This window comes from Megascapheus bottae, chromosome 3, assembly GCF_031878675.1.
Source record: "Megascapheus bottae isolate mThoBot1 chromosome 3, mThoBot2.hap1, whole genome shotgun sequence".
Taxonomy (NCBI): domain Eukaryota; kingdom Metazoa; phylum Chordata; class Mammalia; order Rodentia; family Geomyidae; genus Megascapheus; species Megascapheus bottae.
This window is the reverse complement of record NC_143511.1, coordinates 72,573,604-72,589,601: the sequence shown is the minus strand read 5'-3', so window position 1 is coordinate 72,589,601 and position 15,998 is coordinate 72,573,604. Positions and strand designations below refer to the sequence as shown.

Genomic DNA, 15,998 nt, shown 5'->3' with positions numbered 1-15,998 from the left:
CAAACCAGAAGTGGTGCTGTGGCTCAAAGTGGTAAAGTGTTAGCCTTGAGCAAAAAAACTCACAGAAAGAGTTGCTTAAGAGGATGTGCATGAACACACACCTTGCTAGTAATCAGTACTCAAGAATTGTGAATGCACACAGCTCTTTGCAGTAGCTGCTCAGATGATGACAGTCTGGTATGTGGCAGTAGTTTGGGCTAGCTGAAAGGGAGTAAAGTAATATTATAATCCAAGACTGAGCTCATAGCATAGAGCACAAGGAATGCAAAGGACCAGTTTTGATGGCTTGTGTATGTAGACACAAGGTATCCAAGAGAAATCAAGGAGTTGAGGGAAAGAAAAATCTTTAGGAACCAATTGTTAGGAAGGCTCAGTGAGTGACTGTGATGAGGAGTAGGAAAGATGGTCTGGTAGCGATCCCTCCTGGCCACATCCCCGCCAGCATCGGTTGTTATTAGATTTCTTGATCCTGGCCATTCTAACTGGAATGAGGTGGAATCTTAGAGTTGTTTTGATTTGCATTTCTTTTATGGCCAGAGATGTCGAGCATTTCTTCATGTATCTATAAGCCATTCTTATTTCTTCTTCAGAGAAGACTGTCTTTAAGTCTTTGGCCCATCTTTTAATGGGATGGTTGTTTCTTTGGAGATTAGTTTTGGAGTGATTCAATTTTTTTTTTTTTTTTTTTTGGCCCCCTTCTCTTTCTGGCCCCGCTCGCTCCGGCCCCGCTCGCTCCGGCCTCACTGGCTCTGGCTCGGCTCGCTCCCGCACGCTCCGGCCCTGCTCCCTCCGGCCCCGCTCGCTCCGGCCTCGCTGGCTCTGGCTCGGCTCGCTCCCGCACGCTCCGGCCCTGCTTGCTCCGGCCCTGCTCGCTCCGGCCCCGCTCGCTCTGGCCACCACTCGGTTGGGCTCTGCTTGCTTGCTTTCGCTCTCTGTCGCTTGTTTTGCAGTCTCGTCTCTGCCACTTCCGGCTTGGTTGTGTCTCGCCTCTGCCACTTCCGGCTTGGTTGTGTATGTGGGATACCGAGGAATCGAACCCTGGTCTTTGTGCATGCTAGGCAAGCACTTTAACCGCTAGGCCAAACTCCTGGGCCCTGATTCAATTTTTTGAGCTGTTGATATAGTTTAGATATGAGGCCTTTGTCTGTTGTATGGTTAGTGAAGACCTTCTCCCTCTCTGTAGGCTTTCTAGGTAATTTGCCATACAGAAGCTCTGCAGTCTAATGCAGTCCTACTTATCCAGACTTTCTCTGATTTGTTGTGTTTCTGGGTCCTTTTTTTTTTTTTTTTTTTTTTTTTTGCCAGTCCTGGGCTTGAGCTCAGGGCCTGAGCACTGTCCTTGGACTTTCTCAAGGCTAGAGCTCTACCACTTGAGGCTCAGCACCACTTCCGGCTTTTTTTTTTTTTCTATGTATGTGGTACCGAGGAATCGAACCCGGGTCTTCATGCATGCTAGGCAAGCACTTTAACCACTAGGCCAAACTCCCGGCCCCTTCTGGGTCCTTATTAAGAAAGTTTTGACTTGTGCCAAGGAGACCTAGTATATCTCCTATTCCTTCTTGTAAAGTTTTCAGTGTATCTTCTTTTACCTACAGGTTTTTGATCCATTTGGAGTTAATCCTGGTTCAGGGTGACAAAGAAGGATTCAACTTTAGTTTTCTGCAGGTGCTTAACCAGTTCTGTCAGCACAACTTGTTGAAGAGGCTGTCTTTCTTCCATTCTATTGTTTTGGCTCCCTTATCAAAGATTAGGTGGCCATAGGTCTGTGGGTTAATATCTGGGTCCTCAGTTCTATTCCATTGGTCTTCAGGCCTGTTCTTGTGCCAGTAACAAGCTGTTTTGGTCACTATAGCTCTGTAATAGAATCTAAAGTTTGCTGTTGAAATTCCTCCTGTGCTATTCTTTCTGCTAAGAATTGTTTTTTCTATACAGGGTCTTTTATTATTCCATATGAAATTTTGGATTGCCTCTTCTATTTCTTTAAAGAATGATGTTGGCATATTGATGAGTATTGTGTTGAATTTGTAGATAGCCCTTGGCAAGATTGCCATTTTCATGATGTTAATTCTTCCAATCCAGGAGCATGGGACGTTTTTCCATTTCCTCAGTTCTGCTTTAATTTCCTTTTTCTGGGTTTTAAAATTTTCATCAAAAAGGTCCTTTACATTCTTAGTTAATTCCTAGTACTTTATTTTCTTTGAGGCTATTGCAAAAGGAGTTGCTTTCCTGATTGTCATCTTGTTCCTCTCATTGTTGGCATATAGGAAGGCCATTGATTTTTGAGGGTTAATTTTATATCCTGCTACCTTGCCAAAGTTTTAAATCAGCTCAAGCAGCTTGGGAGTGGAGTCTATAAGGTTCTTTAAATACAGAATCATATCATCTACAAAGAGAGAGAGTTTTACTTCCTCTTTCCCTATTTGGATCCCCTTTATGCTTGCTTATTGCCTTATTGCTCTGCCTAGGAATTCTAAGACTATGTTAAAGAGGAGTGGAGAGAATGGGCATTTAACCACTATGGAAAGCAGTATGGCAGTTCCTCAAAAGACTAAACATTAGAGCTCCCCTACAACCCAGCAATTCCACTACTTGGCATTTACCCAATCATCCAGAAACAAGGACATACTAAAGCCACTAGCACAATGATGTTCATTGCAGCACTGTTTACCATAGCAAAGATATGGAACCAACCCAAATGCCCCTCAGTTGATGAGTGGATCAACAAGATGTGGTATTTATACACAATGGAATTCTATGCTGCTGTCAGGAAGAATGACATCACCCCATTTGTAAGGAAATGGAAAGACTTAGAAAAAAATCATATTAAGTGAAGTAAGCCAGACTCAAAGGGACATAGGCTTAATGGTTTCCCTCATTTGTCATAATCAGGAGAAACCTTGGGCTCTCCAGGCAGAGATTTACAATGGAGCAAAACCTCAGTACATAAGGCCATATAGTATGACCTAAATGAAAGGAGCTCTAGGATATAGAAACAAAAGCCATATAATGAGTGATTGTTGTCGTTAATGTATTATGCTATCTCTCATCTCTTTTGCTGTCCCTTGGTTATCTCATATTGTTACAGTATTTCACCTTGTTATCTGATATATTGTATATATGTTTATTTGGTTATTTGAAATAGGATAGGGAAGGGGGGAAAACAAGATGAGGGGCGGGGGTGGAGGGAGGGAAATGGGGACCAAGACATGAGAAAAGGTATCAATATTTGTGAAGTAATGCACCTTCTATGTGGTGGTATAATGTAACCCTTCTATTAATTACAATAAAAATATCTGGAAAAAAAGAAAAAAAGACAAGAAAAAAAAAGTCAGAGAAGAAACATAGGCTCAATGGTTTCCCTCATTTGTAATAATTAGTACACATCCAGGACTCTCATAGCAGAGGATTACAATAGCTCAAAACCTAGGTAGAAAGGTCATATAGAATGAGGCTAAGTGAAAGGATCTCTAGGAAACAAAAGCTTTATCTTGTGTGATTGTTGTTCTTAATGTACTATGTTATTTCTCTTCTCTTTTTGCCCTTTGGTTAATCTCATATTGTTTCTGTATCTGACTTTGTTACATGGTATATTGTTTATATGTTTGTTTATTTGAAATAGGAAAGAGAATGGGGAAAACAAGATGACTGGAGGGGGGTGGGGGTGGGAAATGGGACAAAAACTTGAGAAGGGGTATCAATGTATGAGAAGTAATGCACCTAACCTACTAACCGGAGAATGTAACTTTAATCCCTCTATACATTACCCCAACAACAACAACAAAAAGTCAGAGAAGGACAAAAGAAAAGAAAGATGGTCTGGCCAATGACACAATGATCAATGGAAGGGATATATACATGCTTGTCACCAGATCACATGCACATCAAGAGCTGGTCACACAGCCCTTCTGGGATCCTCATGAAAGTGTTTCCAATGTAGCTTCTAGTGTTTGCTGCTTGACTGGCAGGAGTTGAGTACAATTGAGTTAGCAGTGTGTATGTTCACTCCAACAGTTCTCTTACCGGGTTCTCATGGGAAGAGTCCAGTGAAGTCCCATTGCATTGTTGCTTCCAGTGCATGTGCTGGGTTTGTCCTCAGAAAGAGGAGTGCTTTGCACTGGGAAGCTTCTCTGAGGAAACAGACAGAATTTTACCCAATAGCTGCAGTGCAATCTCTTTCCCTTAACCAGGTGTCAAAGGATTACTTGAAACTAACATTTTATTCATTGAAGATGTATTTATTCATCTGAGATTCATTAGTGAATGCCATTCAATGTTAGTCATATACATGGTTGGAAAGGAAATGGAAGGGAATAGCTAAAACAGCTTGCTATTGTGTGAAAAAAAGAATTCTAAGAGGGTGAACATAAATAGAAAGAACTTTACACTCTATTTCCATTTTGCATAGAGTCTAGACATCTGTAAGCCAGCAGAAAAGTTAATGTAACATTGTCTCTGAATCTCATGCCAGTTTGAAGTCCGAGGCCAAAGGTGGTATCTGGAGAGCTTTTATCATGCAACTTCATTTAACCTGACGACCCAGGAACGTGCACCGGAAGTGTGCTTGGCTCTGTACCCAGCCACTGATTACACAGTGAATATCACGGGACTGGAGCCTCCCGAGCGCCACTCTGTGCAGATAACTATGACAACCGCACAAACAGGTGGGTATCCATGCGTTTCTCTTTCCTTCTATGTGAATTCAACAGTGCAGTGCAGAGGAAGGTAAGGGTGGGAGACAGAAGCTTTGGAATCTAGATCTAATGGACTACCAGCTTCATCTGGAGTCACTGGCCAGTTAGTCCGTTCCCTCCAGAAGTCTGGCTATAGAAAGTTTAGATGAAGAATAGGTGGTATACCCCCACCTGTACCCCTTTTGTTTTATTTTAGATCTCTGATAGTCCAAGACTGAGAATTCTAGTAGGTCTTCTCTCTTTTCCTTCATTTTACACAGCTCTATTTCTTATGGCTATTCAACTAGAACCAGTTTCCAGGAGATTGAAATGTAATCCTCCTCGAGTATCAGTAGACCAAGAAGCCTCAAGGTGGGGCTGTGAGTGAGCACATTGACTCACTTCTCTCATGGAAGCCAGGGGTTTCATGATGGCCCTTTTGTGGAAGTCACAGGGAAGCCAGTTGTGTCCATTCCTTACCTCCCTGTACCTAGTGGAAGGGATGAAAAGTTTCCCCTCCCCTTCCCTTATTTTCCTCTCTCATTCGTGTGGGCAAGTTCCCAGGAACTTCTTCCAGCCCTAGTGAAGGCTACATTGGATGAGCAGGTTTCACTCTGTGGGCGATAGTGTGTGCAAGGAAGCCTTGCCTGGCTTATCCATCCAATCTCAGGCTGAGCAGTAGAGGAGAGGACAGGGAGTAGTCTGTCATGATTATGTCTTGGATTGGAGATACAGGAAGCACACACTTGAGCCCAGGCAGGTTGAAGAGAGCAGGCATCTGCTTCTTGTTTGATGGACTGTAATGTATGAATTCTAATCACTAGGGAATGTGACCAAAGAAATGGGAGCATACCATTATTCAGTAAATCTTATATTTTGCTCTTTCTTGAGGACTGAGTCAGGAATGATTCTTTCCTTTATGGAAATGAGAAGACAGGTAAGAGGCACCTTCTAACACACTTGAACAAACTAATTGACTCCTATATTGTTAGGGGTAGAACAAAAAGGCCCATTATCAATGCAGGAGTCAATGTAAGGAAAGACATTCAAATTGCTTTTAGGTTGCTTCAACTTTATCCCTTCCATTTCCCTTCCCTTTTGCTTCCCCTCCTACTTTTCCACTTTCCCCTTTATCCCTTCCTCCCTCCTTTTCTCTTTCTCTTTTTCCTTCTCTTTCTCTTTCTCCCTCCCTCCCTTCCTCCCTCCCTCCCTTCCTTCTTTTCTTCCTTCCTGGCTTGAACTCAGAGCCTGGACAATGTCCCTGAGCTCTTTTGCCTAGGGCTAGAACTCTACCACTTTGAGCCACACCTCTACTTCCAGTTTTCTGATGGTTAATTGGAGATAAGAGTCTCACAGACTTGGGGCCAGGAGTTTGGCCTAGTGGTAGAGTGCTTGCCTAGCATGCACAAATACCTGGGTTTGATTCCTTGGTACCCACATACATAGAAAAAAGCCAGAAGTGGTGCTATGGACCAAGTGGTAGAGCCTTGAGAAAGCTCAAGGATAGTGCTCAGGCCCTGAGCTCAAGCCTAGCCTAGGACTGGCAAAAAATTATCACAGACTTTTCTACCCAGGCTGGCTTTGAATTGCAATCCTCATATCTCAACCTCCTGAGGAGCTAGGATTACAGGATTACAGGTGTGAGTCACTGGCCCTGGCCTTTCTCTGTGTCTGTCGTTCTCTCCTCTTCTTTCTCTCTCAGTACGGAGGATTGAACTCAGTGTGTCATACTTGCTAGGCAAGTCCTCTTCCTCTGATCCACACTCCACTGCCATGCCCAGCAGGTTGTTTGTTTGTTTTTTGTGGGTCATGGGGATTGAACTCTGGTCCTGGGCTCTGTCCCCTCAAGGATACTTCCCTACTCCTTGATCCTCAGCCCTACTTCCTGTTTTTATAATGGTTAATTGGAGATAAGAATCACATTCTTTTTAGTTTTAATGTATGTTTCACATGGTTGTTTTAATTTCTATGTAGTCTAATCTATCAATCTTTCCCTTGTAATTTATTACACTAATATTAAATATACAAAATGGTTTTTTAAATTCTTTTTTATTGTAATGTATAGAGGGGTTAGAGTTATATTCACCAGATAGAAGGTACATTACTTCTCACACATTGATACCCCTTCTCATGTTTCTGTCGTCATTTCTTTCCCCCCACCTCCTTCCAATTATCTTGTTTTCCCCCCTCCTCTTCCCTATTTCAAATAAACATATATACAAATATATCAGGTAACAAAGTCAGGCACTGCAACAACATGAGATTAACCAAAGGGCAACAAAAGAGAAGAGAAATAACATAGTACATTTTGTAGTCCTTAAAGTACTATGTTATCTCTCATCTCCTCTGCTGTCCCTTGGTTATCTCATATTGTTACAATATTTCACCTTGTTATCTGATATATTGTATATATGTATAATTTTTCAAGGAGTTTAAAATACTATTTTTATATTGCCCTCCATGTGGCTTATTGTATATAATAAGCCATGCTCTTGGTTATTTTGATTGTTTAGAATATGATCGGAGTCCATTTCTTTCAAGCAGTGCTCTCTAAATATTGTTTCTGCCAAATTGTGATTGGACAAAGGTTTGGAATTCATTATACTTGAGACTGTTTACTCTCCTGTGTCTCCAGGGAGCAGTTGTTATGGGTTACTAGTTGAATAACAAGAACTTGTGCCTGACCGTGGCTGCCCTCTCTGTTGGAAAGTTGAGCCCAGGTAACTGAGCCAAGGGAATTGTGTGAATCTGCTCAGTTAGTGAGTAGAAGAATTCATCTCCCTACAATTTTTTCCATTATTGATAATTTCTTTTCCTCATGCTTTGCATGAGATTGTGGCTATGAATGGTAGCTTTTACCCTTAAAATTTTCTTCTTTGCCATTTCAGTGGTTTCAACTTGAATCTTCCTTTGCCTTCCATCATGATTGTGACTCTGATTCCTCGTGGTGTCTATTGGCTATAAGATTGCCTGTCACTCCATCTTTGGCCTGCCTGATTCTAGGTGTCCTTCTTGGACACAGAATATAGTTGAGTCTTTCATTGGAAGATCATATGGAAATCTTTTTAATAGCTAGCTAAAGTCCGTTTACAGTTATTGGTAGGACTGATGTTTGACTTAATCATATTCTGTTATTTTATATTATAGGTAGTACGTGTATTATATACTAGTTCTTTTTCTGGGTGATGTGCTTTCTTTATTGTGTTACATTTTGTTGTTTGTTTTTGTTTTGTGGGTCATGGGTCTTGAACTCAGTCGGCCTGGGCACTGTCCCTGAGCTCTTCAGCTCAAGGCTACCACTCTACCCTTGAGCCAGGCCCCACTTCCCATTTTCTAGAGGTTAATTAGAGATACAAGTCTCAGGTCCTTTAGTGTCCAGGCTGGCTTTGAATCTTGATCCTCAGATCTTAGCCTCCTGAGTAGCTAGGATTACAGGCGTGGGCCACCATGCCCAGCTACATTTGTTTTTATATTTTAAAAATGCTTCCTGTTTTTTGTTAAACTTTAACACTACTTGCCAGTTTGGGGTCACAAGCTTTAATTTTGATATGCTGCAGGTATATCATTCAATTAGCTTATTCTATTTTCTTTTTTCTCTGTTCTTTCTCTTCCAAGTTTTCAGCTGTGTTATTTCTATTTTATCAGAACCTATACTATATATATATATATATATATATATTATTCTTATATCTTGCCTTGACTATTAGAGCTACAGGTTAATAATCAGTCCCTTTACTAGGGCTCCTCCAGTTATCTTTTGGTTGAAGATCATCTTCTAGTTTCTCAGGAGTAGAGTATTCCCTGAGGTTTTTGTTTTTCCCATTTCTGGGGCTTGAACTCAGGGCCTGGGCAGTCCTTGGGCACTTTTTGCTGAAGGCTAGCATTCTGCCACTTGAGCCACAGGGCCACTTCTGGCTTTTTCTGGGTATGTGGTACTGAGGAATCAAACCTAGGGCTTCGTGCATGCTGGGCAAGCACTCCACCACTAGGCTACGTTCCCTGCCCCTCCTTGAGATTTTGTATGGTTAGACTTGAGCTTTGAACCTTAAAAGACAGTTTGGCTGGATATAAAAATGCAGGACCCAGGTGCCAATGGCTCACATGTATAATCCATGCTACTTAGGATCTGAGGATTGTGGCTCAAAGCTATCCTGGGTAGATGAATAACGGAATTATTTTACCTCCAACTAACTAGCAAAATGCTGGGAGTGAAGATGTGGCTCAAGGGGTAGAGTGTCAGCCTTGAGTGAAAAAACTAAACAGGACACATACGCATGCACGCACACAGACACCCAGACACCCAGACACACACACATACACATCTTAGTTCATGTATGTTCTCAATTGAGTTTGTTTTTTTTTTAAATAAAGTTTTGGTTTGTGCAAGTCCTGGGGCTTGAACGCTTGGCCTGAGTGCTGTCTCTGAGCCAGCTTAGTGAGAATGCAAGGCACTAAGTTTTAGCCCTGATGCCAGCACACACACACACACTTTTTAGGTAGGGTATTTCTTCATTGATCCTTATCAAATCTTATTGTAATCTCGTCTTTTTCTTTTTGCCAATATTGAGATGTGAATGCAGGGCCTTATTCTTGTTAGAATACTCAAGCACTTCAGCCATACTTCCAGTTCTTTTTCACTTTAGGTAACTTTTTCAAGATAGGATCTCATGTTTTTCGCCCAAGCTAGTTTTGAACTAAGATTCTTCTACCTATGCTTCCCACTTGTGTTTGCAGGAGTGAACTACTATTCCAGACTTATTCTTTGCAATACCTAGGGTCTTGCTAATTTTCCTTTCCAGGCTGGCTTTGAACTGCAATCCTTCCCCCGCTTTTTTTTTTTTTGCAAGGGGTGGGGAGGGGTCTTGGGGATTGAACTCAGGACCCTGGCACTGTCCCATGTAGAGTTAGCACTCTACATTTGAGCCACAGCACCACTTCCCACTTTTTTTTTTTTTGAGTAATTTATTGGAGATAAGAGCCTCATTGAACCATGATCTTCAGAGCTCACCTCCTAGGTAGATAGAATTACAGGCGAGAATCACTAGGGACTTGGGCTTGGCTGGGCTCCAAGTTTTTGTTTCTAGGTAACTGAGATTATAGGCTTGAGCTATAATTACTTGGCCCTAATCTATTCTTTAGGCATCAAGAAATTTAATCTTTATTTTCTGATTTTTTTCTTTTACCCCTTTACTTATTTTAAGAGCTTAATAATTTCTGTTCCATTTCTTCACTACCTTGTATCCATTTGTATGTGTGTGTGTGTGTGTGTGTGTGTGTGTGTGTTCTAATTTTACTGAATCAAGATGTTTCCTTTTACCCTCAATTGATAGTTACATTTATTGTTAGTTTCTCCCTCTAGTTTGTGTTTTTTTTGTTTTTTTTTAAATGTAGTGTTTCTGAAGCTGAAAGTCTTTAATTATATTTTTATTTTTAAATGAAAACTGCCTTTCTATTACTACTGCAGACAAAATTAATGGGTAATTAGATGTCTAGGTAACGAGCGCCCTCTTCTGTCATCAAGTGAACTGCAGTTGCTTTGAAGGATCTGCTGTTTTTGTTGTTGATGTTTAGTTAAAGCTGGGGATAAATTGTGTCTTCTTTAGTGTTTAGTCCTCTTCTGCATTATAGGACCCTGTATTTAACCATCACTACTTAGTCCTCAAGAGCTCTTGCTACTCTCGCCTCAACTTTTTCTTTCCCAGAGGCAGTGACCACTAAATTGCTTCCTGATATCTTGTGGACTTTTATGCTTGCCCTATAATCAGAGTTCTGACTGCCCACCAGGTCTCTTGCTCCTTGTCTTCAAGTGTTAACTTCCTCATTCTAGGAGGATCGTCCTCACTTAAAGGCCTTCTGATTGCGTGTGCTCTTTCACATGTTTAGATCTCCCACCAAAGACTTGTGGGAACTTGAGAGAGAGTTCTACTCCACTATGGTACAGTATTTATTTTCCTACTTAATGTTACTTTGTGTTTAAGATTTTCTTTTTCTTGTGTTCTCTCTTTTGCAGGTTTGAGAACATCTTTCTTGGTTGTTGTTGATGGTGATGGTTGTTTGTCTTTGGTGGTATTGGAGGTTGACCTGTGGCTTTGTCCCTGATAAATAGGCACTGTACCAAATGAGCCACATTCTCAGACCCTTTTGCCTCTGTTGTTTTTCAAATAGCCTCTCTGGTATAGCCAGACTGGGCTGCAATTTACACTCCTCATGTAGCTAAGGGTCCAAATGTGTTGACTGAAATACGGTCTCATGTTTATGTCTGAAACTGTGATTGTCCCTCTTGAGTAGCTAGGATTATAGGAATGAGCTCAGTCTGCCCAGCCTTTATGATATTTCATTTGCTCTTCTTGTTGGCTTGGAGAATATTTTAGAAGATTTCTGGTTAAGATTTCAGTTTCAGGGGTTGCTGTCATCCTTAATCTGATTAGAACTCTGATCTGTAATACATTGTTAAAACTAACTTTTCTTTTTTCTTTCTTTTTCTTTTTTTTTTTTTTTTTGCCAGGGCTTGAGCACTGTCCTTGGTCTTTCTCAGGGTGAGAGCTCTACCACTTGAGCCTCAGCACTACTTCCAGCTTTTTTCTATGTATGTGGTACCGAGAAATCAAACCTGGGTCTTTGTGCATGCTAGGCAAGCACTCTATCACTAGGCCAAACTCCTGACCAAGTGCTAACTTTTCTAGCTACATGTCTTCCTCCAGTTTCTTCTCTTTAGAATCAATCCTCTCCTTCTTTCATTCAGTTTATGTATTAACTCCTTTTGTGAGATCCTCTCCTCAACTCTTAAGCAACCCCTAGCTATTCTGGAGGCTGAATACTCAGGAGGCTGAGATTGGGAGAATGGTGGTTTTAGGCTACCCTGAGGAAAAGTTGATTGGACCCTGCCTCAAAGTGCATGCCACAATGACACACACACACACACACACACACACACACACACACACACACACACACACGCACACACACGTTAACCATACCCATCTTAAAAAGAAAGGCTGGGTTTAGTGACATGTGCCTGTCATGTCAGATATGGCAGCAAGCAGAAATGGGATGATTGCAGTTCACTGGGGAAAATGTGAAACCCTATCTCAAAAGCAATCAGAGCAAAGAGTGCTAGAGGCCTGGTTCAGGTGGTAGGGTAGCTGCCCAGTAAGTGCTAAACCCCAATGTTGACACAAGAACAAAAATAACAACAACAACAACAATTCTCCGAGAGTAAAAACAATGGTGGCAGTTTATTTGGCAAGATTATTCTTTCTTTCTTCTTCTTATTTTTGCTTTGTTTTGTTTTTTGATTGTGGGGCTTGAAGACAGGGCCTGGGTGCTGTCCCTGAGCCTCTTTGTGCTCAAGGCTAGCACTCTGCCACTTGAGCCACAGCACCAAAAATTAAATGTTTTAATTTTAAATTATTTCAAAGCCAGCCCAGGCACTAAAAAGTCTGTGAGACTCTTATCTCCAAGCAGTCACCAGAAAACCAGAAGTGACACTGTGGTTCAAGGGATAGAGTGGTAACCTTGAGCTGAAGAGCTCAGGGACAATGCCCAAGCCCGAGTTCAAGTCCCATGACCAAAAAAAAAATTAAATTAATATAAAGGTGATGTTCAAAGGGATTACAGTTACATAAGAGGATTTTTCTTTTTTTAATTAGAGAATTTATTAACATTGATTGTTACATCATATTTCAAATGACATGTTTAACAAACAAGTATTCAAGAGGATTTTTCTTTTTTTAATGCAATATACTGTTGCTTCTTATAAGAATGACATCTTAGACTGAATTCAATATATCTGCTTTTTGCATTCTTGGGTAGAATTATTCTGTAGCACTGAGTGGTAGGAGTAGAAAGGCCAAGATGAGGGTTCTAATAAATTCTCTTCAACGATTGTATCAGTTTACACCCTAGGAGAAGAGGAAGGCCTGTCCCCACTCCTACAAACACTGGGGTGATCACCTGTGCTGCTCTAATGAGTGTGAAACTTTATCTTGTTTTAACTCAGAGCTTTTGGATTTTTGAAAGCCTTTTTACAGTTCTGCTAGGAATCACTTTTTGCGTGTAATCTCCATTTTTTTTTTTTTTTTGCCAATTCTCAGGCTTGCACTCAGGGCCTGGGCACTGTCCTAGGACACTTTGTGCCCATGACTAACACTCTGCCAGTTGAGCCACTTCTGGCCTTTTCTGTGTATGTGGTTCTAGGGAATCGAACCCAAAGCTTCATGCATGCTAGGCAAGCATGCTACCACTAGGCCACGCTCCAGGCCCCTAGAATCATTTTTTTTTTTTTGCCAGTCCTGGGCTTGAGCTCAGGGCCTGAGCACTGTCCTTGGACTTTCTCAAGGCTAGAGCTCTACCACTTGAGCCTCAGCACCACTTCCGGCTTTTTTCTATGTATGTGGTACTGAGGAATCGAACCCGGGTCTTCATGCATGCTAGGCAAGCACTTTAACCACTAGGCCAAACTCCTGGCCCCCATTTTTTTTTTTTTTATTAAGGTAAGAACCTAATATTACTCATCCACATGGATAACTATTTCCCAACTAATACATTTTCCCAGTGATTTAAAGGATCATGGAGATCTATCTCTGGCTTTTACTCTGCTCTGTTTTATTGAGCAGTTTGTTTATTATTTGCTAGTAACGTAGCGTAGTATTGTATTCTCAAAGTGATTTTATTTCAGATAGAAGATCTTCCAGAAGGAGGCAAAGAAACAAAGCAAAAACCTTTTCCTTTTTCCTTTGTGCCAGTACTGGGGGCTTGAACTCAGGGCTTCAAGCTCTAGCACCATCATTGAGTAATGCTTCCAGTTCCAGCTTATTATTTATTTTTCTTGGCTAAATGGAAATGAGAGTCTCTACAGTTTGGTCATGGGGCTTGAACTCTGGGCCTGAGCACTGTCCCCAAGCTTTTCAGCACAAGGCTAGTGCTCTACCACTTAAGCCATGGTCCACTTCCAGTTTTCTGGTGGTTAATTGGGGATAAGACTCTCACAAACCTCAATCCTTAGATTTCAGCCTCCGAGTGGCCAGGATTACAGTGTGCCACTAGTACCCATGTATGCCCAGGTTACTTTTGAACCACAATTCTGTTTTGTTTTGTTTGCTAGTCCTGGAGCTTGAACTCAGGGGCTGGGCACTCTCCTTAGGCTTTCTCAAGGCTAGTGCTCTACTACTTGAGCCACAGCACAATTCCAGCCTTTGCTATGTATGTGGTACCAAGGAACTGAACCCGGGTCTTCATGCATGCTAGGCAAACACTCTAGGCCAAACTTCTGGCCCTTGAACCACAATTCTTAGATCATAGCCTCCTGACTTAGCTAGAATTATAGGCAAGAGCCATGGTGCCCAGCAAAAGTTGGTTCCTGATGGGTTAAAAACATTTATTTTTTGTGATGATTCATAGACATACAAGCATATCTAGGGTATTCAAATCTGATAGGGGCAAGATGAACAATGAAGGAAAATGTCTGAAAAGACGTATGACAGAGCCTAGAAGAAAGGAAGTTGAGCAACACGGCTCTGGTTTTATAGTAGGTATTATGTCTGGTTCTTTCTCTTCTCATTCATCTTCCCAAATGAGCTCAGTACTAATCACTGACATCTGCTCTCTCTGTGTGCCAGCCTGGCTTCTGTTCTGGGACGTTTGCCCTGTGGTTCCCTCCATTTGACTCCTCTTCCTCCAGCCTGTGGTGACTCACTCCTTCTGCCAGTCTCTGCTCACATGTTGCTTCCCCAGCCTTCCCTTCTCCACGTTCTTCATCTCTCACCATGCTCCAGCAGGGCAGTGGGCTTCCTCCTTTAGCACCTTATCAAACTTAGCTCCCAAAGGAAGAACTTAAAAAATAGCCACTGAATGATTGAGTGAACTTGCCAGGTTCTGTGAAGGGCTACTACAATTCCCATTGGAAGCAGATTATACTCGTACATGGCATTTCTCTCTCTATTGTTTTCTTTTATGTTCTTTAAAAGCTTACAGTTGGGTACAGTGGCTCATACTTGTAATCCCAGCTACTCAAATGATGAAAATTAATAGTTGGAGGCCAGTTCAAACACACACACACACACACACACACACACACACACACACGTAAGAGCCTCGCATCTCAATAAATAAACTAGGTGGGGTGATGTACTTTTCTAATCCCAGGATCACAACAGGGAGAGTTGGTCATACATCATCTTGCAACAGGTACAAGACAATCTGGAAAATAAAGAAAACAAAAAGGGCTGAGGATGTGACTAAAGTGGTAGGGAGGCCTACCTAGGAAATTGGAAGCCCTGAAGTCAAGCCTCAGTCTGGTGTGCCCCTCAGCCCAGTTGAAAGAAAGAAAGAAAGAAAAAAAACCTTGCATGTATGTTTTTGATGTTTCTGATTATTGGAAGTTTACTTCTGGTTTCCTCTGTATTGAATGAGGATCTTTTAATTTCTCTGTTGTATTTCATTACTTGTATTACTTTTGACTTGCTGGTTTGACAGTCATAGGGCTTGAAACAACACAAGTTGACTACTATATAGTTCCAGAAATCAGAAGTCTGGAATCAATTTCACATGACTACAGCTAAGGTGTCAGGAGGCCTAGATGTTTGAGCATGAAGGAGACCCCATTTTCTCATGACTTCTGGTTTCTGAAGCGTGCCTTTATTTCTTAGCTTGTGGCCCCACCTTCCATCTTTGTAAGCTATCACTTCAACCTCTGCTTTCCTTTATCTTCCCCTCCTCCGTTCCTCCCTCCTTCTTTCCCTTCCTCTTTTCTTCCTTTGTGTACATGTGCAGGATTATGAGCATAGCCATCAATGCCTGACTTCTTGTTCCTTCCTTTTTTTGATGGCCCAGGCTATTCTGAAACTCTTGGCCCTTCTGTTTCTGCTAGGATTACACATGTGAAACACAATGCCCAGGCTGATGCCATCATTCTGTACCTTGATTTTCTTGTCTCTCTTTCTCTGTAAGGAAGATTGTATTTCCATTCGATCTAGGCTAATCTCTCAATCATAATCACCTTTATCAAGTTCTTCTGCTCTGGATAGTAACATAGTCACAGGTTCCAGGGACTAGGATGTAGACATCTTTGGGGTGTCATTATTCAGAATATCATCCTTTTTTCATGTAGATATGAAGAAAATAGATTATTTTTGTATTTGTGTACTGTGCATTTTGCCTAGTACTTGCTATTTGTATTAGTTTCCAAGCAATTTCCTTTTTCTTTTCTAGTTGACTAAGATTTACTGGAAGTCACAAAATTTGTCTCTTTGTTTTTGGCCTTCATAGCTCACTGTTTTCTCGTCTCCTTTTCTACATCATCTGGCTTATCATCCTCAGTGCCAATTAGTG

General features: G+C 41.5%; 1 protein-coding gene across 1 annotated transcript in view; it reads left to right on the top strand.

Moving 5' to 3' along the window:
- Window positions 1–15,998, top strand: part of Susd1 (sushi domain containing 1) — a 103,995-nt gene that overhangs the window by 54,258 nt on the left and 33,739 nt on the right. Inside the window, exon 8 of the mRNA XM_090330434.1 lies at window positions 4,469–4,661. Within this exon, the coding sequence (XP_090186560.1) occupies window positions 4,469–4,661 (193 nt within the window). The remainder of the gene's footprint in view (window positions 1–4,468; window positions 4,662–15,998) is intronic.